This window comes from Trachypithecus francoisi, unplaced genomic scaffold (assembly GCF_009764315.1).
Source record: "Trachypithecus francoisi isolate TF-2019V2 unplaced genomic scaffold, Tfra_2.0 Lachesis_group12, whole genome shotgun sequence".
NCBI lineage: Eukaryota > Metazoa > Chordata > Mammalia > Primates > Cercopithecidae > Trachypithecus > Trachypithecus francoisi.
This window is the reverse complement of record NW_022681457.1, coordinates 115,602,174-115,627,889: the sequence shown is the minus strand read 5'-3', so window position 1 is coordinate 115,627,889 and position 25,716 is coordinate 115,602,174. Positions and strand designations below refer to the sequence as shown.

Genomic DNA, 25,716 nt, shown 5'->3' with positions numbered 1-25,716 from the left:
TTCTGTCACCCAGGCTGGAGTGCTGTGGCCGGATCTCAGCTCACTGCAAGCTCCGCCTCCCAGGTTCACGCCATTCTCCTGCCTCAGCCTCCCAAGTAGCTGGGACTACAGGCGCCCGCCATCTTGCCCGGCTAGTTTTTTGTATTTTTTAGTAGAGACGGGGTTTCACCATGTTAGCCAGGATGGTCTCGATCTGCTGACCTCGTGATCCACCCGTCTCGGCCTCCCAAAGTGCTGGGATTACAGGCTTGAGCCACTGCGCCCGGCCCCGGCTAGTTTTTTTGTAGTTTTTAGTAGAGACGGGGTTTCACCGTGTTAGCCAGGATGGTCTCGATCTCCTGACCTCGAGATCCGCCCGTCTCGGCCTCCCAAAGTGCTAGGATTACAGGCTTGAGCCACTGCGCCCGGCTGAATTTCTAATCTTTAGATTTGTAAAAGAATGAACTTGTGTTGCTTTAAGCACTGAGTTTTTGGCAATTTGTTACAGCAGCAGGAAACCAATATAGTCCTCTGCTTGCCTAATGGGTCCCCTAGGCATGAGGGGAGGGTGAGGACTCATTATGGATTTGACCAGGAAGGGTGGATTTGACCTGCTTATTGACCAGGGAAGGGTGGAGCTGAAAGACATACAAACCTGCCTTGCAGATGTAAACTAGGGGTGGAGCATACTGAAGAGATGTAAGCAAGACTCTGGTCTACTCCAAGAAGTAGAAGGTAGTGCCAGCAGGAGATACAAACAGAACATCCAATTCTCATGGCAGAAGGACGGTGAGTTTGCACAGAGAAGGGGCACAGGATGTTGATGGCAGGCTGAGCTGTAAATATTTGTAGGTATTTGGTTCCTATTTTGCTTATACCTAAATTAATGATAGAAAAGAGGATTTCCACTAGGGTTTCGGTCTGATTGTTTTTGGATGTGCGTTACTGGTACCCAGTGGGGAAGAGGATAGAGACACAGGAGGAGATGCCTGTTGGGAGACACCCCTACCTGACAGGTGCTGAATTCCAGGACGATGTGTGAGGCTGGAGATGCTCTCTAAGACTGCAAAATTCATCACCAGAAGGCTAGTGAGAGAAAGCAAGGGTACCCCCGTGGAGCTGGACCTGACTGTGGCTGGATATTCTGCAAGTGGGTTAGTTCACACAATGACTTACTTGTGTTGATGCTCCATTGATATGGATATAGCTGAAAGTCAGAAAGGAAATAGAAATCTGTGAGTTTAGCATCGAAATGCCGAAGGCATTTCAGAGTGAGTGTATTTTAGGTAGAGGACCGTCTCTGGGCTGTTGGCTTAGCTCTCTCCATTCTTCTTGTATATGTAATTCTAAGAAGTGCTGTCATCTGGTTTCTGCCAAACAGATGAGGAAGCCAGGAGATGAGAACAGACAGACAACCCTAAGAGGCAACAGCTGGAAGCCTATGTTAGAAATGCTAACAGTGGGCTGGGCACGGTGCCTCACACCTGTCATCCCAGCACTTTGGGAGGGCAAGGCAGGTGGATCACCTGAGGTCAGGAATTTGAGACCAGCCTGACCAACATGGTGAAACCCTGTCTCTACTAAAAATACAAAAATTAGCCAGGCGTGGTGGCGGGTGCCTGTAAACCCAGCTACTTGGGAGGTTGAGGTCAGAGAATCGCTTGAACCTGGGCAGTGGAGGTTGCAGTGAGCTGAGATCATGCCATTGCACTCCAGCTTGGGCAACAAGAGTGAAACTCCATCTCAAAAGAAAAAAGGAAAGAAGGAAAGAAGGAAGGAAGGAAGGAAGGAAGGAAGGAAGGAAGGAAAGAAAGAGAAATGCTAACAATGAAAAAACAAATCAATACACACACAATGGTACCTCCAGCTGCTCCTGCCACTCAGCCCTTCCCAAGAACTTCCCAATCTCCCTACAATCCACCAATCCAGGGTTAACTCCTGGCAGAGCAGGGAGCTTCCAGACTGTCTTCCACACCAAGTCTGGCTTCTGTTGTGATTGGTTATGCCCCGGCCCTATGGATACCCGTGAGCATAGATGTGCATTACTTTAGTAATCAATTAAGCTAGCTAACTTCCCCTCTCAATACCTGGTAAAAGAAATCCAAAAACATCACAGTTAGGGGTCATTTCTTTTCTTAATTTCTTTCTTTTTTTCTTCTTTCTTTCTTTCTTTTTCTTTTCTTTCTTTCTTTTTTTCTTCTTTCTTTCTTTCTTTCTTTCTTTCTTCTTTCTTTCTTTCTTTCTTTCTCTTTCTTTCTTTCTTCTCTCTCTCTCTCTCTCTCTCTCTTTCTCTCTCTCTCTTTCCCTCCCTCCCTCCCTCCCTTCCTTCCTTCCTTCCAACAGAGTCTCCTTCCTGAGCCTCCCGAGTAGCTGGAATCACAGGCACATGCCACCATGCCTAGCTAATTTTTGTATTTTTAGTAGAGGCGGGGTTTCACCATGTTGGCCAGGCTGGTCTTGAACTCCTGACCTCAGGTGATCTGCCCCCCGCCCTTGGCCTCCCAAAGTGCTGGGATTACAGGTGTGGGCCACCGCGCCTGACCAGGGGTCGTTTCTTGCCGGGAGAATTTTATATATATATATGTGTGTTATAGGCCCAGCGGACATCAATATATTACAATGCAGGAGAATAACTGATGTTCATATTAGTGGAACTCAGTCATTAAGAAAAGTTTAATAACATTCAGTTTTATCTATTTTAAAATGTACCATGCATTTTAGAGGTTTTAATCATTTTGGTGCTTACAAAGGATTGAGCCTGTAACCATCAGAACTCACTTGTTCAGAGTGATTCATTCTTCAGGATGAGCTCACACTCCTGCATGAAACAGAACAATAGCCTTTGTGTGTTACTTACAGCCAAAATATGCATATTCTTGTGTAGCCAGACTCATTCTTTTTTGTTTGTTTGTTTGTTTGTTTTTATTGTTGTTTTTGAGACAGAGTCTCGCCCAGGCTGGAGTGCAATGGCATGATCTCAGTTCACTGCAACCTCTGCCTCCCGGGTTCAAGTGATTCTTGTGACTCGGCCTCCTAAGTAGCTGGAATTACAGGCACACACCATCATGCCCAGCTAATTTTTGTATTTTTAGTAGAGACGGGGTTTCGCCATGTTGCCCAGGCTGGTCTTGAACTCCTGACATCAGGTGATCCACCCACCTTGGCCTCCCAAAGTGCTGGGATTACAGGTGTGAGCCACCGCACCTGGCCCACCAGACTCATTCTTTTATGCTGGTCCTGTGCAGCCTGGGCTAATGGTGCCTCCCTAGTCATTTGGTTAATCATCTGTCCTTGCTCACCTGGGCTGACAGTGCTTCCCTGCTCACCTGGGCTGACAGTGCCTTCTTGCCCACCTGGACTGGTCATGCCGCCCTGCCCCCTTCTTTTCCCTTGCCTCAGTGGGCCTTATCAAGGGGCAGTGGTAGAACCAAGGAAGAACAAAGGCTCCTTTCTCCCTTTGACCTTATGTTGTAATAATAATGTGCTTGTCAACTCATCTCAGACAGCCAATCCAACCATAGGCCCTAGAAAAACAGGAGTTTAGAATTAAAAAAACAACCTTGATCAGCCAAGGATGTGGTTGGATGAAGGCAGAAGGAAGCTCATAGCATAGAGAGACTCACTAAAAATAAAAGCAACAAAAACAGAGCGGACATAGGGCATGCACCTGTTGTCCCAGCTACTTGGAGAGGACGAAGTGGGGGGAGATTGCTGAGGCAGGAGGATCACCTGAGCCCTGGGAGGCTGCAGTGAGCCATGATTGCACCACTGCACTCCAGCCTGGGCAACAGACTGTGTCTCAACAAAGAAACCAAAACCCAAAAAACAAAAACAAAAACCCACCACCACCACCACCAACAAAAGCAAACCCGAACAAACAACGTGTCTCCCAAATCCAAGAAGAAGACTCATGTTCAAAGGTGATGGAAAATTTCAGGGTTGAAGTAGACAAGGAGTCAGAAAATAGGCAACCCTACTGACCATACCTGATTCTGGGTCCAGTGTGTCCTTGGCAGGGTGCTGCACGGTGAAGGGAAGTGAGTGACCCTCTCTCTAGAAATGTGCCCTCGCTGGCAGATGGCCTTGCTACTCCAAGAGTCCATCATCTGATCTGACCTCCTTATTGCCTTCATCACTCACTTTCACACCAATTCTCAACACCAGCCAGGTCAACAGGTTGCTGGCCAGCCCAGGCTCTTGCCTGAGCGAAAGACAGGCAAAACCAGGGCAAAGTGTCACATGTGATGGGTGGATACGCTGCACAGCAGTTCTGCGGCAGGGCTGCTGTCACCACAGCCGCACAGATGCAGTATGTGCACTGTTTTTTTTTTTTTGAGAAGGGGTCTCGCTCAGTCGCCCAGGCTGGAGTGTAGTGGCGCGATCTCAGCTCACTGCAAGCTCCACCTCCCAGGTTCACGCCATTCTCCTGCCTCAGCCTCCCAAGTAGCTGGGACTACAGGCGCCCAACACCACGCCCAGCTAATTTTTTGTATTTTTAGTAGAGACGGGGTTTCACCGTGTTAGCCAGGATGGTCTCGATCTCCCGACCTCGTGATCTGCCTGTCTCAGCCTCCCAAAGTGCTAGGATTACAGGCGTGAGCCACCACGCCCAGCCTGTGCACTGTGTTTTAAGGAGCTGTGTGAGGCAAGGAAAGTCCCAGGGCCCTCCTGGGAAGCCAGCTCCAAATGCTCACTGCAGGGCAGTGAGACCCATGCGGCTGGGAGCTGCAGGAGTGGTGGGCCCTCTCCATTTCACTGTGCTCTCCCCCAGCACTCCTCTCTCTGACTCTCCAGGGCCCTTTCCTTCCTCCCTCCGTCTCTGGGCAGTCTTCCCCTCCCCCGTGGCCCAGGCTTTCTCTGAGCTCCTTCCCGCTCCAGTTCCCCTCGCCTGGGCTCACTCAGTCCTCCCAGGCTTCCCTGACAGCCTGACATTTCAGTCTCTGCCCGTCTGCTGCTCCCTGATTCTTTCTGGGTCTCCCAATTCAGATTCCCAAGAAAAAATTCAGATGACCGAGTTCGTGTTTTCCTGCCAGTTCGACGTCAAGGGTCCCGCCCGGGCTTGCAAAGGGTCTTGCTCTCCTCAGCAGAGGTGGGGTCTTGTGATTTACAAGGTAGCCCTTTCCACAGGGCTGGGCGTCAGCAGGTGTGCGTCACTGATTTAGTAAGGACAGGTGAGTGGGTTTCTCATTTTTGCAAAGAAATGGTCCGTAAACTGGAGATTGAAGCATTTTTCCTCCTGTTCCCTCACTAACCAGCTGGGTGGCAATGGTAAGTCACTTCCTTTTCCTGTAAAACGAGGGGTCTGAATAGATGCTAATGCCATTTGCTACACACCAGACACTGCTCCAACTACTGCAGGCACATTTATGGATGAATTCCCACAAAGGAGGTGCTATCACTAACTTCTTTTAAAGAAAGGAGGCGGCCAGGTGCGGTGGCTCACGCCTGTAATCCCAGCACTTTGGGAGCACCAGGCGGGAGAATCGCTTGAGTCCAGGAGTTTGAGGCCAGCCTAAGCAACATGGTGAAAACCTGTATCTACAAAAAATACAAAAATTAGCAGGACGTAGTGGCATGCAACTGTGGTCCCAGCTACTTGGGAAGCTGAGGCGGGAGGATTGCTTGAGTCCAGGAGAAGTGAGCTGAAATCGTATCACTGCACTCCAGCCTGTGTGACAGAGAGAGACCCTGTCTCAAAAAAGAAAGAAAGAGAGAAAGAAAAGAACGAGAGAAAGGAAGAAAGAAAGAGAAAAAGAAAAAGAAAAGAAAAGAAAGAAAAGCTGAGGCACAGAGCACTGAGTAACTTGCCCAAGGTCACACAATTAGCAGGAGGCAGAGATCCTGTCTAGTTTCAGAATTCTTGCCCTTGACCACGCTTTGCTCTCTCTCTGAGATTCTTTCAGCTCTTGAGCTTTAGAAATTGAAGTTTCCAGCAAGTTCTTTGCAGCAGCTGACGTTCTCTATTAAATGACAGCGGGGAGTCTTTGAAATATTCGGGAGAGCCTGGGTTCACTGCTAACATCCTTGTTGTGAAGGCCTGGTGCCGTTTGCCATTCCAGGACCAAGGGGATAATGCGTTAAGCTAGGCCAGGAGGGGGTTCAGCTCCCCACAACAAGGCAGGGGCAGCCCTTTGTGTCCGGCAGCACGGTAGCCCCCTGCAGGAGCTCCGGCTGCCCTCTGTGTTTGACCCTGTGGAAGGGCATGGGAAATGCTGGCCTGTCAGCAGGCATAAACTCAAAAGTTTCTCCTTCAGCTAGTTTCAGGGACGGTCTAGCCAAGTAGATACACAGGATGAGGTAATCCATGGATCCTGTGAGGGCAGTTGGCTGATTGACTTAGGTGTGCCCAAGTGCCTGCAGGTGTCAGAACAAATTCATGAAGAAACGTGGACGCCTACACCAGCTCAGATGGCCTAAAGGCACGCATTGGAATGTGGCTCATGAGCTGGGACCCGGGATCAACCACTGGTTTAAGGAGAGGACCGTGAAATGCCCGAACATGGAGGCTAGGCCATCTCCCCGGGTGCCTGGCTGAGGGCAGCCACGTGTCTGCAGTGGTGGCATGTGTCCACGACTGAGACGGGCAGAGTTTGCAGGCAATGGTAATCCCATCAGCAGTCCCCAGATCTCTAATGTCAGGAGAAAGGGCATAGGAAGTCCCACTGTCCAGGAAAGTCCTTCATCCTGCTTCTCCCTGCCTTGGGCCTTTTCCCATTTCCGAGGTCACCTGTCCACAATGGCTGCACTGTGCGGCCCTGCAGGTGCTCCTGACACTGAACAACTAGACCCATGGACTGACCGGATATGAAGCTGACGTGGGAGGAGATCAGGCAGGTGCTGGGGCTGCCTGGCCCAATGCACAGAGCCAGAAGGGCTGTTGTGGGGAGGGTGTTATTGTTTTAGTGGGTGCAGCAAAGAGTGGCTTAGCCAGTTGGGCGGATCACTTGTAAATTGTTATTTACAGTTTCTGATCCTTTAAAAGAAGAGCTTCGCGGGAATCAGTCTTCATTCCAGATGTGCAGCACCATGAGGGCCCTGGTGCCTCTGTTGTCCCTGTTCCTGCTGGGTGGCCAGGCCCAGCATGGGTCTGACTGGACCTACTCAGGTAAGCCCCTAGCCCCTGCACACTCCCTCAGTTACCCTCACACCCTTACAACAGGACAAGCGCCCTTTTTTTTTTTTTTTAGACAGAGTCTCACTCTGTTGGCCAGGCTTGAGTACAGTAGCGTGATCTCTGCTCACTGCAACCTCCGCCTCCCGGGTTCAAGTGATTCTCCTGCCTCAGCCTCCCGAGTAGCTGGGATTACAGGCGCCTACCACCATGCCTGGCTAATTTTTGTATTTTTAGTAGAGACAGGGTTCCACCATGTTGCCCAGGCTGGTCTCGAACTCCTGACCTTAGGCGATCTGCTCACCTCCCAAAGTGCTGGGATTACAGGCGTGAGCCAGCACGCCTGGCCAAGAGTCCTCCTTTAGGGCATTTCCCAGGATGGCCAGGCAGCCCACCTGCCATCTGTTGGGGATCTGCTCATTGTGGCTTCAGATGTCACCTTTTCAGTGTCTCAGAAGGTATGGAGAGCAAGCTGAACTTAAACTTCAAATAAGGAAAAGAAGGAAATAGCTTTCCTCTTCACAAACTCCTGGCTTTTTGCTTTAATTTTTTTTCCACTCACGGTGTTGGCTGCTTCGAAAGCACACTGACTGCTTCTTTTCGTAAAGACATTTGCTTTGTTGGTCTGTTTTTTTTTTTTTTTTTTTTTTTTTTGAGACGGAGTCTGGCTGTGTCTCCCAGGCTGGAGTGCAGTGGCCGGATCTCAGCTCACTGCAAGCTCCGCCTCCTGGGTTTACGCCATTCTCCTGCCTCAGCCTCCGGAGTAGCTGGGACTACAGGCGCCTGCCACCTCACCCGGCTAGTTTTTTGTATCTTTTAGTAGAGACGGGGTTTCACCGTGTCAGCCAGGATGGTCTCGATCTCCTGACCTTGTGATCCGCCCGTCTCGGCCTCCCAAAGTGCTGGGATTACAGGCTTGAGCCACCGCGCCCGGCCTGTTGGTCTGTTTAAGTGGAAAATAAAGTTCTTAGAAAAAACTCTCGGTAACCTCACAGAAGGTGCTGTGGGGTTTGCAAGACCTTCTTTCTTGGAAATTTCATGGTAGGCAGTTTACCCAGAACATCTTGACATAAGTACCCAGTTCCTTTGGTCTGTGGGTGGCCAAAACCAGACTTTTTGTTTTTTTTGAGACAGAGTCTTGCTTTGTTGCCCAGGCTGGAGTTCAGTGGTGCCATCTTGGCTCACTGCAACCTCTGCCTCCCGCGTTCAAGTGATTCTTGTGTCTTAGCCTCCCAAGTAGCTGGAATTACAGGCACTCATCACCATGCCTGGGTAACTTTTGTATTTTTAGTAAAGATAGGGTTTTACCACGTTGGCCAGGCTGGTCTCAAACTTCTGACCTCAAGTGATCTGCCCACCTTGGCCTCCCAAAGTGCTGGGATTACAGGCGTGAGCCACTGCACCAGGCCCCAAACCAGACTTTTAAAGTGTGAAATGTAAAATCCTGGCATTCAGCATGGGTTCTGGTCCACATGTGAGCCCAAGCTAGAAGGCCGTGTCTGTGGGGTTTGTGGACACTAAATGGCCCTTTCCAGGAGCAGTGAGGAGAGCTTCTTCCCGCGTCCCCCTCCTTTCTGTACAGGACCACGGATTGGGGTCCATGAGGAGGCTGGTGGCCGCTGGCCGATGCAGGAAGTGAGACAAACACCTGCTTCCTGCAGAGTCCGCCCCAGCTCAGCTGCTCCAGAAGCATTCCTTCAGGATGAATGGGATGATCTGTTAAGTCAAGGGCAACGGAATTAAGGACATCCTGGGAGGTTCAGAAAGTCCAGCCAGCTCTGACCAACCGTTCTGTTCCCGAGCACAGTGATCTTACACAGGGCAGTGCCTCAGAAGCCTGGGGCATTCCGCTTCACTTGGCCAAGCAGTGCAGGCAGGTGGTTCAGAGGTGAAGGAAGAGAGAATTCAGACAATGAAGTCCTTGTCCTCCCCAGGCTCTGCCCAGCCTCTGAGACAGTGGGCTTCCTGGAAAGCCACTAGGGACTCTGGGAGAAGCTGAGAGTAGCGTAGCTTTTGTAAATGACTTCCAGGGACACCTGAGAGATGTTCCAGTATTGACAGTGGCCTGGACCAAAGCATCTTGCTCTAGAAGGGGTTGTGCTAGGGGCCTCTTGCCTGATTCCAAACCAAAAAGCGGTGAGAGGCCCCGGTACAAACACCTTCCTTCCTTCCTTCCTTCCTTCCTTCCTTCCTTCTTCCTTCCTTTCCTTTCCTTTCCTTTCCTTTCCTTCCTTCCTTCCTTCCTTCCTTCTTCCTTCCTTCCTTCTTCCTTCCTTCCCTCCCTTCCCTTCCCTCCCTTCCCTTCCCTTCCCTTCTCCTTCCTTCCTTCCTTCCTTCCTTCCTTCCTTCTTCCTTCCTTTCTCTCTCTCTTTCTCTCTTTCTCTCTCTCTCTCTCTTTCTCTCTTTCTCTCTTTCTTTCTTTCTTTCTTGTTTCACTCTTGCTGCCCAGTCTGGAGTGCAAAGGCGCGATCTCGACTCGCTGCAACCTCTGCCTCCTGGGTTCAAGCGATTCTCCTGCCTCAGCCTCTCAGGTAGCTGGGATTAAGGGCTTGTGCCACCACGCCCGGCTGACTGTTTTGTATTTTTAGTAGAGACGGGGTTTCTCCATGTTTGTCAGAGTGGTCTCGAACTTCCGACCTCAGGTGATCCGCCCACCTCGGCCTCCCAAAGTGTGGGGATTACAGGCGTGAGTCACCGCACCCGGCCACAAACACCTTTCTTAAAACAAGCTGTGTACTCACTACACGGCTACCCCTGCACAGGGAACAGAGGAGAGATTCTCCATGTCACATGGCTGACACCAAGCTCCACAGCTGTTTGGGGGCCAAGTCACCTATGACAGTGACTCACCTATGTTACTCTGTCCCCTATGATTATCAATCCTCTCTGAAAAGATAAACTTTCTCCTTAGGAGTTCTAAAAAAGTACTCACTCTGGGTTGTCCTGGAACCTGATGCTTCCCTAGTTTCCCTGAATCCATAAGTGTAGACACCTAGGTGGTCTTTACCATACTGGGAATCCATAAAAGGGGCTGGAGCAAGAAAACAGTGGTGGGGGGTTCCTGCAGCATGGGGAGGTGGGGGCTGTGTTTCTGTTGGGGGCATGGAAGGACAGCTGGGCCCTTGAGAGGAAATGAGGAAGAGACCTCAGGAGCAGCACAGGAATGGCAAGCCAAGGATCCCTCCATGCATTCATCAGCTGGAAATAAGTCAAAGGAGAGCAAAACGCTCTGTATAAAAGATTCTCAGGCCGGGCGCAGTGGCTCACGCCTGTAATCCCAGCACTTTGGGAGGCCAAGACCTGAGGTCAGGAGTTAGAGACCAGCCTGGCCAACATGGCAAAATCCTGTCTCTAATAAAAACACAAAAATTAGCCAGGAGTGGTGATGCATGCCTGTATCTCAGCTACTTGGGAGGCTGAGGCAGGAGAAGCTCTTGAATCTGGGAGGCAGAGGTTGCAGTGAGCCAAGATCACACCACTGCACTCCAATCTGGGTGACAGAGTGAGACCCTGTCTCAAAAAAAAAAAAAAAAAAAAGACTTTCACTGATTTCAAAACACTGTCTTGCTCCCAGGGCCAGCAGTTGCCACAGGAAAGTTAGAGGTTAGGACTAAAGCCCCTCAAACACCAGAGTCCTTGGAGTTGACCTCGTTGTCTTTTTGACCTCCTTCTGGGGGCCCTGCTTCTGCTTTCTGGAAGGTGCTGCCGTGGGTCCCTGCCCAGCGGGCCCTGGCCTCTGGCCCGGTGAGGTTCCTGCAGGGTGGGCTCAGCCAGGCAGCCCCTTGAACTGTGTCTCTCCTGTCTCAGAAGGAGCACTGGACGAAGCGCACTGGCCACAGCACTACCCCGCCTGTGGGGGCCAGAGACAGTCGCCCATCAACCTGCAGAGGACGAAGGTGCAGTACAACCCCGCCTTGAAGGGGCTCAAACTGACGGGCTATGAGACCCAGGAGGGCGAGTTCCCCATGGTCAACAATGGCCACACAGGTAAGGGGAAGGGGTGGCGAGGGGCTCCAATCCACGGGCAGCCCCTGGCAGCCTGCAGGGGAAGGCAGGTGACACATGTCCCTGCCAGGAGTGGCTTACACAGAGACACAGAGCATGGCTTCAGAACTGGAGGCCTTGAACATGAGGGTCGAACACGAGGGCTGACCGGCCTGGAAACTTGGTGGCTCTTCTAGAGAGGGCAGCATCTGTCTTTCCCCTCAGCTCCCTGCTGGTCCCTTCCTGCCATGTTATCCTCTTACTTGAGCTCACCCAACCCACCCAGCAGGCGACATGCAGGACAGGCCGTGCTGCTGAAGCCACCTTTCCCACAGGGACTCTCTGTCCATCAGCTGGGGTCAGCTTTTCCACAGTTCCTATATTCAGTCTATTCAGCTCAAAGCACCTGACAGGTTGGACCAGGGTTTCTCAGAGTTTTAAGAAGGAAGCTCTGGTTTTCTGCTCCCTACAAGAAAGAAGGTGAAGGTCAGACAGAAAAAGCAGGGCCGTGGGGATGCCCCACTTCAGGATCCAATATGAGAAAACTGTAAATTTTCAAAGTTGTTTTTTTGAGACAGAGTGTCACTATGTTGCCCAGACTGGAGTGCAGTGGCATGATCTCAGCTCACTGTAACCTCCACCTCCTGGGTTCAAGCGATTTTCCTGCCTCAGCCTCCTGAGTGGCTGGGATTACAGTCATGCACCACCATGCCCAACTAATTTTTTTTTGTATTTTTAGTAGAGACAGGGCTTTCACCATGTTGGCCAGGCTGGTCTGGAACTCCTGACCTCAAAGTTATCTGCCCGCCTCAGCCTCCCAAAGTGCTGGGATTACAGGCACGAGCCACCACGCCCGGCCTGGAAACTGAAATCTGTGCTTTACTTGTGCAGAACATCTTCCTGATTTTCCAAGTTGGCTCAACTCCTCTGAGCCTCATGACCACCCCAGGTGGGGGCATTTTTTAGGCAGGAAGTCTGAGGCCTCAGGAGGTCGAGGGACTCACCCAAGGCCACACAGTGTCTGACGGCCAAGATGGGCTCACACCCCCAGATGTCGGGTTTCTTGGCCACATCCTTCTTAGGTACTGCACTTTCTCACTCCTGCCTGGGTTGAGACAGTTCCCTGCCTGCCACACAGCCATACAACAGTCACTGGACTTGGCCAGGCATGGTGGCTCACGCCTGTAAACCCAGTACTTTAGGAGGCTGAGGTGGGAGGATCACTTGAGGTCAAAATTTGAGACGAGCCTGGACAACTTGGTGAGACTCCATCTCTACAAAAAATCAAAACGTTAGCCAGGAGTGGTGGTGACTGCCTGTAGTCCCAGCTACTTGGGAGGCTGAGGTGGGAGGATCACTTGAGCCTGGGAGGTCAAGGTTGTGGTGAGCCGAGATCACCACTGCACTTGAACCTGGGCAACAGAGTGAGACCCTGTTTCTTTAAAAAAAAAAAAAAAAGGGTCACAGGACTTAGTTTTCTTATCTGGAACCTGGGCAACAGAGCGAGACCCTGTTTCTTTAAATAAATTAATTTAAAAAAGAAAGGTCACAGGACTTAGTTTTCTTATCTTGCACAATCAAGAAAATAAAACTGGCCTGGTGAGGTGGCTCATACCTGTAATCTCAGCACTTTGGGAGCCTGAGGTGGGCAGATCACCTGAGGTCAGGAGTTCGAGACTAGCCTGGCCAACATGGTGAAACCTTGTCTCTACTAAAAATACCAAAATTGGTTGGGCGTGGTGGCGCGTGCCTGTAATCCCAGCTACTCGGAAGGCTGAGGCAGGAGAATTGCTTGAACCCAGGAGGCGGAGGTTGCAGTGAGCCAAGATCATGCCATTGCACTCCAGCCTGGGCAACAAGAGCAAAACTCCATCTCAGAAAAAAAGAAAAAAAGAAAGAAAACCAATTATCCTTTATAGCACTGGTGAAAGTAGCAAATTGGAGAATGAAGCTTTGTCTGTAAAAGGACTCAGGTTTATGTCGCCAAGAGCCCTGAAATACACAAAGAATGAACAAAAGCCTCATTTTCATCATAACATCAAGCTCTTGTTTCCAAAATTACTCTCTGGTGCTTCCAGATTGGCAGGCTGAACTCTTCCTCCTCTCCTTGTCCTCTGCTTGTGGAGAAAGGGTAAAGCACAAAGGCCAAAGGCAGTGGCTTTGTTCACCCTCCCTGGACAGCGGGCGGGAAGAAATCAGTGATGGAGGGATCTCCATGGGCAGCCCCTGCTGAGTGCGGGGTTCATGCTGAGGGCCCAGGAGAGGGAAGCCATAAGGAAGAGAAGAGCCCAGCTCCCCAAGGGGCTTGCAGTGGCTCCTCCCAATTTCCAGAGGACCCTGTCCTTTCTTCCTTTGGGGCTGTGCTCAAATTTCTGTGGTCTAGAAACCTGTTCCTTTGGGGTTCTCACCTCACATGACAGCATGCCAGACATTAGAGTGGACCCAAAGTTCACATTAATTATATATATATTTTAAAACTTTTCTTTTGAGACGGTGTCTTGTTCTGCCGCCCCAGCTGGAATGCAGTGGTGCAATCTTGGCTCACTGAAACCTCCACTTCCCAGATTCAAGCGATTCTCCTGCCTCAGCCTCCCCAGTAGCTGGGACTACAGGCGTGTGCCACCATGCCCAGCTACTTTTTGTATTTTTAGTAGAGATGGGGTTTTGTCATATTGGCCAGGCTAGTCTCGAACTCCTTGCCTCAAGTGATCCGCCCATCTCAGCCTCCCAAAGTGCTAGAATTACAGGCATGAGCCACCGTGACTGGCCATAATTCTGTTTTTTGATGTAAAGGGTTTTTTTTTTTTTTGAGACGGAGTCTTGCTCTGTCTCCTGGGCTGGAGTGCAATGGCCGGATCTCAGCTCACTGCAAGCTCCGCCTCCCGGGTTTACGCCATTCTCCTGCCTCAGCCTCTGGAGTAGCTGGGACTACAGGAGCCCGCCACCTCACCCAGCTAGTTTTTTGTATTTTTTAGTAGAGACGGGGTTTCATCGTGTTAGCCAGTGTGGTCTCGATCTCCTGACCTCGTGATCCGCCCATCTCGGCCTCCCAAAGTGCTGGGATTACAGGCTTGAGCCACCGCGCCCGGCCGGGTTTTTTTTTGAGATGGATCTGTCACCCAGGCTGGAATGCAGTGGCATGATCTTGGCTCACTGCAACCTCTGCCTCCTAGGGTCAAGCAATTCTCATGCCTCAGCCTCCTGAGTAGCTGGGATTACAGGTGTGGGCCACCACCCCCAGCTAATTTTTGTATTTTTTGTAGAGATGGGGTTTCAGCATGTTGGCCAGGCTGGTCTTGAACTCCTGGCCTCAAGTGATCCACCAACCTTGGCCTCTCAAAGTGTTGAGATTACAGGCGTGAGCCACTGCACCTGGCCTGATATAAAGTATTTTGAAAGATTTTTATGATTTAGCTTTTGAAGTTATTTGGCTATTGCCATTGGCTACTTTTCAGCAAGCTCCAAGCACATTCAGTAATTCTACTGAAGGGGAAAAAAAAATCTACAAACGTTGACTCTAATGAGATTTTGATGAACACTAAGCTTAACAATAAAGTTGACGTGATGTATTAAAGATTTGTTGATTTTTGGTTTTGCAAGATTCTTTTATTTGAGACGAAGTCTTGCCCTATCGCCCAGGCTGGAGTGGGGTGGCACGACCTCGGCTCACTGCAACCTCTGCCTCCCTGGTTCAATGGATTCCCCTGCCTCAGCCTTCCCAGTAGCTGGGATTACAGGCACGTGCCACCACGCCTGGCTAATTTTTGCATTTCTAGTACAGATGGGGTTTCACCACGTTGGCCAGGCTGGTCTCGAACACCTGACCTCAAGTGATCCACCTCCCAAAGTGCTGGAATTACAGGCATGAGCCATCACGCCTAGTCAGGTTTTGACAGGTTTCTAATCACATGTATCGAACAATCATTTCAGTGTCATGAAAACCCTGTGGTCCACCTGTTCATCTCTCCCTTCCTTCCTAAACCCTGGCAATCACTGATCTTTTTATTTGACCTATAGTTTTTCCTTTTCCAAAATGTCACATGGTTGGAATCATACAGCATGTAGCCTTTTCACATTGGCTTCTTTCACTGAGTAATACGCATTTAAGGTTCCTCGATGTCTTTTCATGGCTTGATAGCTCATTTCTTTTTAGTGCTGAATATTCTATTGCCTGGATGAACCACAGTTTATCCATTCCCCTATCCAAAGACATCTGAGTTGCTTCTCAGTTTTGGCAGTTATGAATAAAGCTGTTATAAAACCTGTGTGCAGGCCAGGCATGGTGGCTCATGCCGCTAACCCTAGCACTTTGAGAGACCAAGGTGGGAGCATCACTTGAGCCCAGGAATTCGAGACCAGCCCGGGCAATGTAGTGAGACCTACAAAAGTAATCAAAAAATTAGCCTGGCATGGTGGCTCAAACATACAGTCCTAGCTACTTAGGAGGTTGAGGTGCGAGGCTCGCTTGAGCTTGGGAGGTCAAGGCTGCAGTGAGCTATGATTGCACCACTGCACTCCAGCCTAGGTGACAGCGAGACCTTCTCTCAATCAATCAATCAATCAGTCAATCAATTCCATGTGCAGGTTTGTGTGTTTTCAATTCATGTGGGTAAATACCAGGAGCTTGCTTGATTGTACAGTAATGTCAGAGGCGTTTGAACCAGAGTGACCCATCTTTTATAGGGGGTGGGTAAAATAAGGCTGAGACTTACTGGACTGCACTCCCAGGAGGTTAAGGCATTCTAAGTCACAGGATGAAAGAGGAGGTTGGCACAAGATACAGGTCATAAATCTTGCTGATAAAACAGATTGCAATAAAGAAGCCTGACAAATCCTACCAAAATCAAGATGGCCACAAGAGTGACCTCTGGTCATCCTCACTGCTACACTCCAACTAGCACCATGACAGTTTACAGATGACAAGGCAACGTCAGGAAGTTACCGTATGTGGTGTAAAAAGGAGGCATGAATAATTCACCCCTTGTTTAGCATATAATTAAGACATAACCATAAAAATGGGCAACCAGCTGCCCTTGGGGCTGCTGTGCCTTTGGAGCAGCCATTTTTTATTCCACTACTTCCTTTTTTTTTTTTTTTTTGGAGACAGAATCTTGCTCTGAGGCTGGAGTACTGTGGTGCTATCTTGGCTCCCTGCAACCTCTGCCTCCGGTTCAAGTGATTCTCGTGCCTCAGCCTCTCAAGTAGCTGGGATTACAGGTGTGCACCGTGATGCCCCTGTTAAGTTTTAGTAGAGACGAGGTTTCGCCATGTTGGCCGGGCTGGTCTTGAACTCCTGACCTCGAGTGATCTACCTGCCTCGGCCTCCCAAAGTGCTGGGATTGCAGGCATGAGCCACCACGCCTGGCCTATTCCTTTACTTTCTTAATAAACTTGCTTTCACTTTATTCTGCAGACTCACCCCAAATTCTTTCTTGTGTGAGATCCAAGAACCCTCTCTTGGGGTCTGGATCGGGACCCCTTTTCGGTACCATATAGACCAAGTTGGAAAGGATGGACGTTGAAATAGTATTAAGTCTTCCTATCTGTGAACATGGAATATTTCTCCACTTATTTAGTTCTTCCTGATTTATTTCATTAGTTTTATGATTTCCCATATATAGATTTTGTCCACATTTTTGGGTAATTTTTGTATTTTTAGTAGAGACGAGGTTTCTCCATGTTGGCTAGGCTGGTCTTGAACCCTTGACCTCGGGTGATCTGCCTGCCTTGGCCTCCCAAATTACTAGGATTACAGGCATGAGCTGCTAGGCCTGGCCTCCTCATTTTAAAATTAAATTTAAATTAGATTCAACATTTCAATAAAGAGAAATTCAAATTGAAACACAGGCCGTTGAGACACACAAATTGCTACAAAATTTCTAAAACTAACTCCCAATTGATTCGTTTTGCTGTAGACTAGTAACAGTTGGTGGGCCGGCACTGATCCATTAATACACATTGCCCAGGTGTAGTAGTGGCTCTCCTATAATCCCAGCACTTTGAGAGGCCAAGGCAGGCAGATTGCTTGAGCCCAGGAGTTTGAGACCAGCCTGGGCAACATGGTGAAATTCTGTCTCTACAAATAAACTTAAAAATTAGCTGGACATGGTGGTGTGTGCCTGTAGTCCTATCTACTTGAAGGGCTGAGGCAGGAGGATTGTTTGAGCCTGGGAGGTAGAGGCTGCGGTGAGCTGAGGTCATGCCACTGCACCCCAGCCTGGGTGACAGAGTAAGACCCTGTCTCAACAACAAAAAAATATATATTTAAATTTTCCAAAATACATTTGATAGGCTCCAGAAAAGCTTAAATGCCTGAGGTACTGGGCCTCTAGTGTTCAGTGTTTTCTTAATATATACTATTTTCTTAATAATTGCTATTGGCTACTTCTTTTATGAAGTTCCTTGAATATACGGATAATCGCGTATTCATCTTTTTCATCACGGTACTTGCCACAGATCCTGACAGAGCAAATTCAAAATGTTCACTGAATGGTGCATTTGAGCAGAAAAGACCTGAACATAAAAGGATAAGTCCTCAAACAGGTGCCCATGAGTGACACAGAATTCTACACAGGTTTTGATTTTTTAATGTTCAGCGGGGAGGCAGGAGGCTGGTGGTTCCTTTTTCTTTTTCAATTTTATTTATTTATTTTTGAGATGTAGTCTCACTCTGTCGCCCTGGTTGGAATGCAGTGGCCGTGATCTTGGCTCACTGTAAGCTCTGCCTCCTGGGTTCAAGCGATTCTCCTTCCTCAGCCTCCCGAGTAGCTGGGATTACAGGTTTGCACCACCATGCCCGACTAATTTTTGTGTTTTTAGTAGAGATGGGGTTTCTCCATGTTGGCCAGGCTGGACTCGAACTCTAGACCTCAAGTGATCTGCCCTCCTTGACCTCCCAAAGTGCTGGGATTACAGGTGTGAGCCACTGTGCCCGGCCTCAACTTCTAGTGAAATAGCTTTTCACTAGAAAAATTTCAACAGTAGTACAGAGATTTCCCACATGCTCTTTGTCCACTTCCCCTAACACTAATATCTTATAACCATAGTACAATTATTATTATTACTATTATTTTGGAGATGGAGTCTCATTCTGTTGCCCAGGCTGGAGTGCAGTGGCACAATCTTGGCTCACTGCAACCTCTGCCTCCCAAGTTCAAGCAATTCTACTGCCTCAGCCCCCTGAGTAGTTGGGATTACAGGCATGCACCACCATGCCTGGCTAATTTTGTATTATTTTTTTTTTTTTAGTAGAGACAGGGTTTCTCCATGTTGGTCAGGCTGGTCTCAAACTCCCAACCTCAGGTGATCTGCCCACCTCGGCCTCCCAAAGTGCTGGGATTACAGGTGTGAGCCACTGTGCCCGGCCTCAACTTCTAGTGAAATAGCTTTTCACTAGAAAAATTTCAACAGTAGTACAGAGATTTCCCACATGCTCTTTGTCCACTTCCCCTAACACTAATATCTTATACCATAGTACAATTATTATTATTACTATTATTTTGGAGATGGAGTCTCATTCTGTTGCCCAGGCTGGAGTGCAGTGGCACAATCTTGGCTCACTGCAACCTCTGCCTCCCAAGTTCAAGCAATTCTACTGCCTCAGCCCCCTGAGTAGTTGGGATTACAGGCATGCACCACCATGCCTGGCTAATTTTGTATTATTTTTTTTTTTTTAGTAGAGACAGGGTTTCTCCATGTTGGTCAGGCTGGTCTCAAACTCCCAACCTCAGGTGATCTGCCCACCTCGGCCTCCCAAAGTGCTGGGATTACAGGCATGAGCCACCACGCCCAGCCACCATGGTACAATTATTATTGAATTTAAATGATACAACACAGTTAACTCTAGACCTCATTTGAATGACATGACTTTCTCACTCCTATATTTTTCTGGTCCAGGGTCTAACCCAGGATTCCACGTTGCACTTCACTGTCAGGTCTCTTTAAGTCTCTTCCAATCTCAGTCAGTTTCTCAGTCTTTGACTTCCACGACCTTGACAGTTTGCTGATTGTTTCTTGAGCACAGCAAATTCTTGGATTATGTGGCTTTTCTCTTCTGATAAGAAACTGGTTACATTGGGTTCCCATAAAGGAGAGCAGCCTCTTCTGGAAGTTGAGTTGATATGCAGATCTGGAAGTTTCAGCCAGTCGGCTTTTGGGAACAGCCAGTTAACTTTTGGCCTTGCTTTTTCTTTTTTTTTTTTTTTTTTTTTTTGAGACGGAGTCTCGCTCTGCCGCCCAGGCTGGAGTGCAGTGGCCGGGTCTCAGCTCACTGCAAGCTCCGCCTCCTGGGTTTACGCCATTCTCCTGCCTCAGCCTCCCAAGCAGCTGGGACTACAGGCGCCGCCATGTCGCCCGGCTAGTTTTTTGTATTTTTTAGTAGAGACGGGGTTTCACCATGTTAGCCAGGATGGTCTCGATCTCCTGACCTCGTGATCCGCCCGTCTCGGCCTCCCAAAGTGCTGGATTACAGGCTTGAGCCACCGCGCCCGACCTGGCCTTGCTTTTTCAAAAGCACAGCGATGGCCGGGAACGGTGGCTCAAGCCTATAATTCCAGCACTTTGGGAGGCCGAGGTGGGTGGATCACCTGAGGTCAGGAATTCAAGACCAGCCGGGCCAACATGGTGGAAACCTGTCTACACTAAAAATACAAAAAGTAGCCAGGCATGGTGGCGGGTGCCTGTAATTCCAGCTACTGGGGAGACTGAGGCAGGAGAATCGCTTGAACCCAGGAAGCAGTGAGCTGAAATCGCACCGTTGCACTGCAGCCTGGGGGACAAGAGGAAACTCTGTCTAAAAAAAAAAAAAAAAAAGCACAACAACAGGCTCAGGCTTGTGGCTCTTTTCCAATTGGACCTGTGTGGGCCTGTCAGTATAACCAGAAGTAACACATTCCGTCTCCCGGGGGCTGTGTTTTGGGGAAATTGTGAGGACCTCTCTCATTTCTTCTGTGGTGCTGACGGTCCATTTAGGGAGCTCTGCTCCGGTCCTCAGTTCCTCAGCTCCCATCCGCTTTCAGCATCGCTGACCTTGCATGCCTCCTTTTCTTGCAAGCATTGATTTTTGAGGCCAGCCACATCTCAAGCTCTAAATACCAAGCACTTGTTCTGCCAAACGGCTGGTGAAAACCTTTCAGCCCAGATTACTGCGTTACAGCACATTACGTTATGAATTTAGTCATAGCTCCCTGCTCCTTTAGATAATTTGGAAAGGAAGAAGGGGGGCATCTGACGGGTTTTAAATACCTCATATTTGCTGTCTTTTAAGAAAATGTTCTTGTTTACAGCCACCACGGATGACTTTAAATAGGAAGATCTTGCCGGGCGTGGTGGCTCATACCTATAATCCCAGCACTTTGGGGGGCTGAGGAGGTTGGATCATTTGAGGTCAGGAGTTTGAGACCAGCCTGGCCAATATGGTGAAACCCCATCTCTACTAAAAATACAAAAATTGGCCGGGCATGGTGGCATATTCCTGTAATCTCAGCTACTGGGGAGGCTGAGGCAGGAGAATCGCTTGAACCCAGGAGGCAGAGGTTGCAGTGAGCCTAGATCATGCCACTGCACTCCAGTCTGGGTGACAGAGTAAGATTCTATCTCTAAATAAATAAATAAATAAATAAATAAAGGGAAGATCTTGCTCTTGAGACACATGCTGCCTGGCCCTTTCCAACGCCAAAGTTCTATCCTCATAGGTATTTTTCTTAGTCACTTTTCTTAGTAACTGATTCCATTTTTCCTTTTTGTGTAGTTCATTCCAAAAGACAGAGATTTCAGCTGGGTGCGGTGGCTCACGCCTGTAATCCCAACACTTTGGGAGGCTGAGGCAGGTGGATCACTTGAGGTCAGGAGTTCAAGACCAGCCTAACCAATATGGTGAAACCCCATCTCTACTAAAAATACAAAAATGAGCCAGGCGTGGTGGCAGGCACCTGTAGTCCCAGCTACTCGGGAGGCTGAGGTGGGAGGATCCCTTGAAGCCAGGAGTTGGAGGCTGCAGTGAGTTGCTCCAGTGAGTCATGATCGTGCCACTGCACTCCAGCCTGAGCAGCAGAGTGAGCCTGAAAAGAAAAGAAAAGAAAAGAAAAGAAAACAGTTCTAAGAGGCCCCATTTCCTATTCTTATACCTTCGGCAAATTCCAAAATCGGCCAGAGATAGAGAGTAGAATTCTAGTTTCCATGCCCATTGACCGTAATTTTTCACGACCTTCCCTTTCCCTGGGGCCAGCAAGCTGGACCTGCCACTCTGTGGTCCTGCCTTTGGCCTGTTGGTTCTGAGCAGGAAGGTGTGTGCTGGGGAGAGGCACTTGCCCAGCCTGGTTTACTCAGTGCCTGGCCTCCATCCTGACCTCACCCTGTGCTGTGTGTGCAAACGCCTCTTCTCCTTTGGCGACCCTGCTCATGGCATGCTAAGCCAGTCTATGGTATTGACTTGCCCTAGGTTCAGACAGGTGGGAGGTGAGCAGAGAAGCTACCCAGCCTGTAGGCCTGACCCCTCTGTGTTCACCTACTCTGCTCTCAGCCCCACCTTTTCTCTCCAGTGCAGATCAGCCTGCCCTCCACCATGCGCATGACAACAGCCGACGGCACTGTGTACATAGCCCAGCAGATGCACTTTCACTGGGGAGGAGCGTCCTTGAAGATCAGGGGCTCTGAGCACACCGTGGACGGGATCAGACATGTGATCGAGGTACCTGAGGACCCCCACTGCATCCTCTTTCCTTCAAACCCTGTAGTCACTTTCCTTTTTATTTATTTATTTTGAGACAGAGTCTCGCTCTGTTGCCCCGGCTGGAGTGCAGTGGCGTGATCTCAGCTCACTGCAACCTCCACCTTCTGGGTTCAAGCAATTCTCTTGCCTCAGTCCCTCGAGTAAATGGGATTACAGGTACCCACCACCATGCCCGACTAAGTTTTGTATTTTTAGTGGAGATAGAGTTTCACCATGTTGGTTAGGCTGGTCTCGAACTCCTGACCTCAGATGATCCACCCGCCTTGGCCTCCCAAAGTGCTGGGATTATAGGCGTGAGCCACAGTGCCGGCCATCACTTTTCTTATTAAAATAGCCAAGGCCGGGTGCACTGGCTCACACCTGTAATTCCAGCACTTTGGGAGGCCAAGGCAGGGGAATTGCTTGAGCCCAAGAGTTCTAGATCATCCTGGGCAACGTAGCGAGATCCTGTGACTACAAAAAAAAAAAAAAAAAATTAGCCAGGAGTGGTGGCGCACGCTTATAGTTCCAGCTTCTGAGGAGGCTGAGGTGGGAGGATGGCTTGAGGCCGGGAGGTTGAGGCTGCAGTGAGTCCTGATCATGCCGCTGCACTCCAGTCTGAGTAACAAAACAAACAAAAACAGCCAAAAGACTTTGTGCAAAGGTAGCAGTGAAGTTATCCTGAAGTTGAATTTATTTTTTATTCACTCAGCAACTGTTGATGGATCACCACTTTGTGACAGGGGTTCAGGCAAGGTCCTGCCCTTACAGGACTCAGGTGGGCAGGACTTCACAGTCCACAGGGTGTGGCAAGCCCTCCTTTGTTTCAGCTGGATTTTTATGTGTTTGATTTTCTTTTTTTGGTTTTTGAGACGGAGTTTTGCTCCTTTGCCCAGGCTAGAGTGAAGTGGTGTGATCTCGGCTCACTGCAACCTCCGTCCCCTGGATTCGAATGATTCTCCTGCCTCAGCCACCTGAGAAGCTGGGATTACAGGCACCTGCCACCATAGCCAGCTAATTTTTGTATTTTTAGTAAAGACGGGATTTCGCCATATTGGCCAAGCTGGTCTCAAACTCCTGACCTCAAGTGTTCCACCCGCCTCAGCCTCCCAAAGTGCTGGGATTATAGGCATGAGCTCTGCGTCTGGACTGTGTTAGATTTTCTGAGTTCCCTCTTTTGCCAGAATCCATCCATAGGATGACTACACATTAACAGTGGTTGCCTGGGACAAGGGGCGCAAGCTCGCTCTCCCCGCAAAGCCCCCAGACACCCCAGGAGAACCCTATGTCCTCATGTGACCCCTTCAGACTCTGCCAGCTTGTCTGCCTGGAGGGAGGTGTGGTTGGGAAATGGCCTGAAACTGCCATCTTCCTGAATCCCACTCTTGCTCTTTCCATTCTTTGGGAAGTTTCTGCTCTTGATTCATGGGATTTGCAGGCCAGATGGAGGGAGATGGAGGTCCAAGTTGCTTGTGTGGAACAGTCTGAGGCCTCAGATGGAGCACCTTCCTTTCTCTTCCTTCTTCCCTGGAAATCTTAAGCATCCAAATTTCTATGAACTGCCCTTGACCCACCCTACCTTGCTCTTACAGATGCATGTTGTTCACTACAATTCTAAATACGAGAGCTATGAGATAGCCCAAGATGCGCCCGATGGATTGGCTGTACTGGCAGCCTTCGTTGAGGTAAGCAGAAACTACCCACGTGTGTCTGCAAAGTCTAGTTGAACAGCCTTCTTCATTATCACTCTCCATCTTTTCCCAAGCTCACAGTTCTTGGAAACATTGACTGGATGGAAGATCACTGTGCTCCTTCTGTGCTGTCAATCTCCAGACCTTAGTTAACATGGACAAGCTGACTTAAAAGAGCTGGAATCCCAGAGGGGTTGTGTAGACACAAATTGTTCGAAGGGCAAGGGGAAACCTGCAACCCAATCAGACAAAGGCAACACTTCTGCATTTCCTTTTTTTTTTTTTTTTTGAGACAAAGTTTCACTCTTGTCGCCCAGGTTGGAGTGCAGTGGCACGATCTCAGCTCACTGCAACCTCCGCCTCCCAGGTTCAAACAATTCTCCTGCCTCAGCCTCTCAAGTGGCTGGGATTACAGGTGCCTGCCACCACGCTTAGCTAATTTTTGTATTTTTAGTAGAGATGGGTTTCACTATATCGGCTAGGCTGGTCGCGAACTCCTGACCTCAGGTGATCCGCCCACCTCGGCCTCCCAAAGTGCTGGGGTTACAGGTGTGAGCTACCACACCCGGTCAACACCTCTGCATTTCTAAGAAAATCTAGACGGTGGGGCTGGGCGCGGTGGCTCACATCTGTAATCCCAGCACTTTGGGAAGCCAAAGTGGGTGGATCACTTGAGGTCAGGAGTTCAAGACCAGGCTGACCAACATGGCAAGACCCCATCTCTACTAAAAATACAAAAATTAGCTGGGCATGATGGTGGGCACCTGTAACTCCAGTTACTTGGGAAGCTGAGGCAGGAGAGTCACTTGAACCCAGGAGGCGGAGGTTGCAGTGAGCCAAGATCACGCTATTGCATTCCAGCCTGGGCAATAAAGCTACACTTCATCTCAAAAAAAAAAAGCTGGGCACGGTGGCTCATGCCTGTAATCCCAGCACTTTGGGAGGCCGAGGCAGGAGAATAACTTGAACCTGGGAGGTAGAGGTTGCAGTGAGCTGAGACTGTGCCATTGCACTGCAGCCTGGGCAATAAGAGGGAAACCAAAACCAAAACAAAACAAAAACTCCAGGCATGGTGGCTCATGCCTGTAACCCTGGCACTTTGGGAAGCCGAGGCAGGCAGATCACCTGAGGTCAGGAGTTTGAGACTAGCCTGACCAACATGGAAAAACCCCGTCTCTACTAAAAATGCAAAATTATCAGGGCGTGGTGGCACATGCCTGTAATCCCAGCTACTGCGAAGGCTGAGGCATGAGAACCACTCAAACCCAAGAGGCAGAGGCTACAGTGAGTCAAGATAATACCACTATACTCCAGCCTGGATGACAAAGTGAGACTCCATCTTAAAAACAAAACAAAACAAAACAAAAAAAAGTTGGGCATGCAAAGAAATAGGAAACTGTAATCCATATTTAGGAGGAAAAAATAACTCAAATCAATCAACAGAAACTGACCTGCGTGGACCCAGAGCGATTAGGCAGGCAGGACTTCAACAACTATCAATGCTGTGGCTAAGCGAAAAAAAAGAAACAAACCACCAACTATCATAAATGTTTGAAGAATGAAAGGAAACTATGTTCAAAGAATTGAAGGAAAATATGATGACAATGACTCAAAAAGGGAATCTCAATAGAGAAATAGAAACTTTAAAGATGCACCAAATGGAAAGTCTAGAGTTGAAAAGTATAATAAACAAAATGAAAAAAATCACTAGATGGGCCCAAAGCAGATGTGAGGCAGCAGAAGAAAAAAAGAATCAGTTCATTTGAAGACAGAACAATGAAATTATCCAATTTGAAAAACAGAGAAAAAAGACAGAAGAAAAATGAACAGCCTTGTAGACTCATGGGGACAACATCAAGTAGAGCAACACACACACACACCACACACACACACACACACATATATAATGGGAGTCCCAGAAGGAGAGGAGAGAGAGAAAGTGGAAGAAAAAAACCAAACAAAACAATGGCCAAAAAGCCTCAAATCTGAGGAAAAACATAAATTTACCAATCCAGGAAACTAAAAAAACCCCAAGTCTGATAAATAAACCCCAAGTCTAGATACATCAAAAATTAAACTGCTGAAAGCAGCAAGAGAAAAGGGATTTATTATATGTCGAGAAATGACCATCCAATTAATGGCTGACTTTTCAAGTCATCAGAACATGGTGGAATGACTGTCAATCAACAATTCTATATCCAATCAACCACCCTTCAACAATGAAGGTGAAACAGACATTCCCA

The 25,716-nt window shown here is 48.9% G+C and overlaps 1 protein-coding gene across 5 annotated transcripts in view; it reads left to right on the top strand.

The window, feature by feature from the left end:
* The first annotated feature begins 660 nt into the window (after window positions 1-660).
* CA6 (carbonic anhydrase 6) overlaps window positions 661-25,716 on the top strand; it is a 44,675-nt gene continuing 19,619 nt past the window's right edge. For 4 of the 5 annotated variants that reach the window (XM_033228487.1, XM_033228489.1, XM_033228488.1 and 1 more), the window contains exons 1-5: window positions 682-768; window positions 6,944-7,084; window positions 10,898-11,077; window positions 21,613-21,761; window positions 23,375-23,467. In XM_033228487.1, coding sequence (XP_033084378.1) covers window positions 6,994-7,084; window positions 10,898-11,077; window positions 21,613-21,761; window positions 23,375-23,467 — 513 coding nt within the window. In that variant the 5' untranslated portion in view covers window positions 682-768; window positions 6,944-6,993. Of the gene's footprint in view, window positions 769-6,943; window positions 7,085-10,897; window positions 11,078-21,612; window positions 21,762-23,374; window positions 23,468-25,716 lie in introns of all 5 variants that reach the window. The other variant, XM_033228486.1, reaches the window with a different exon arrangement.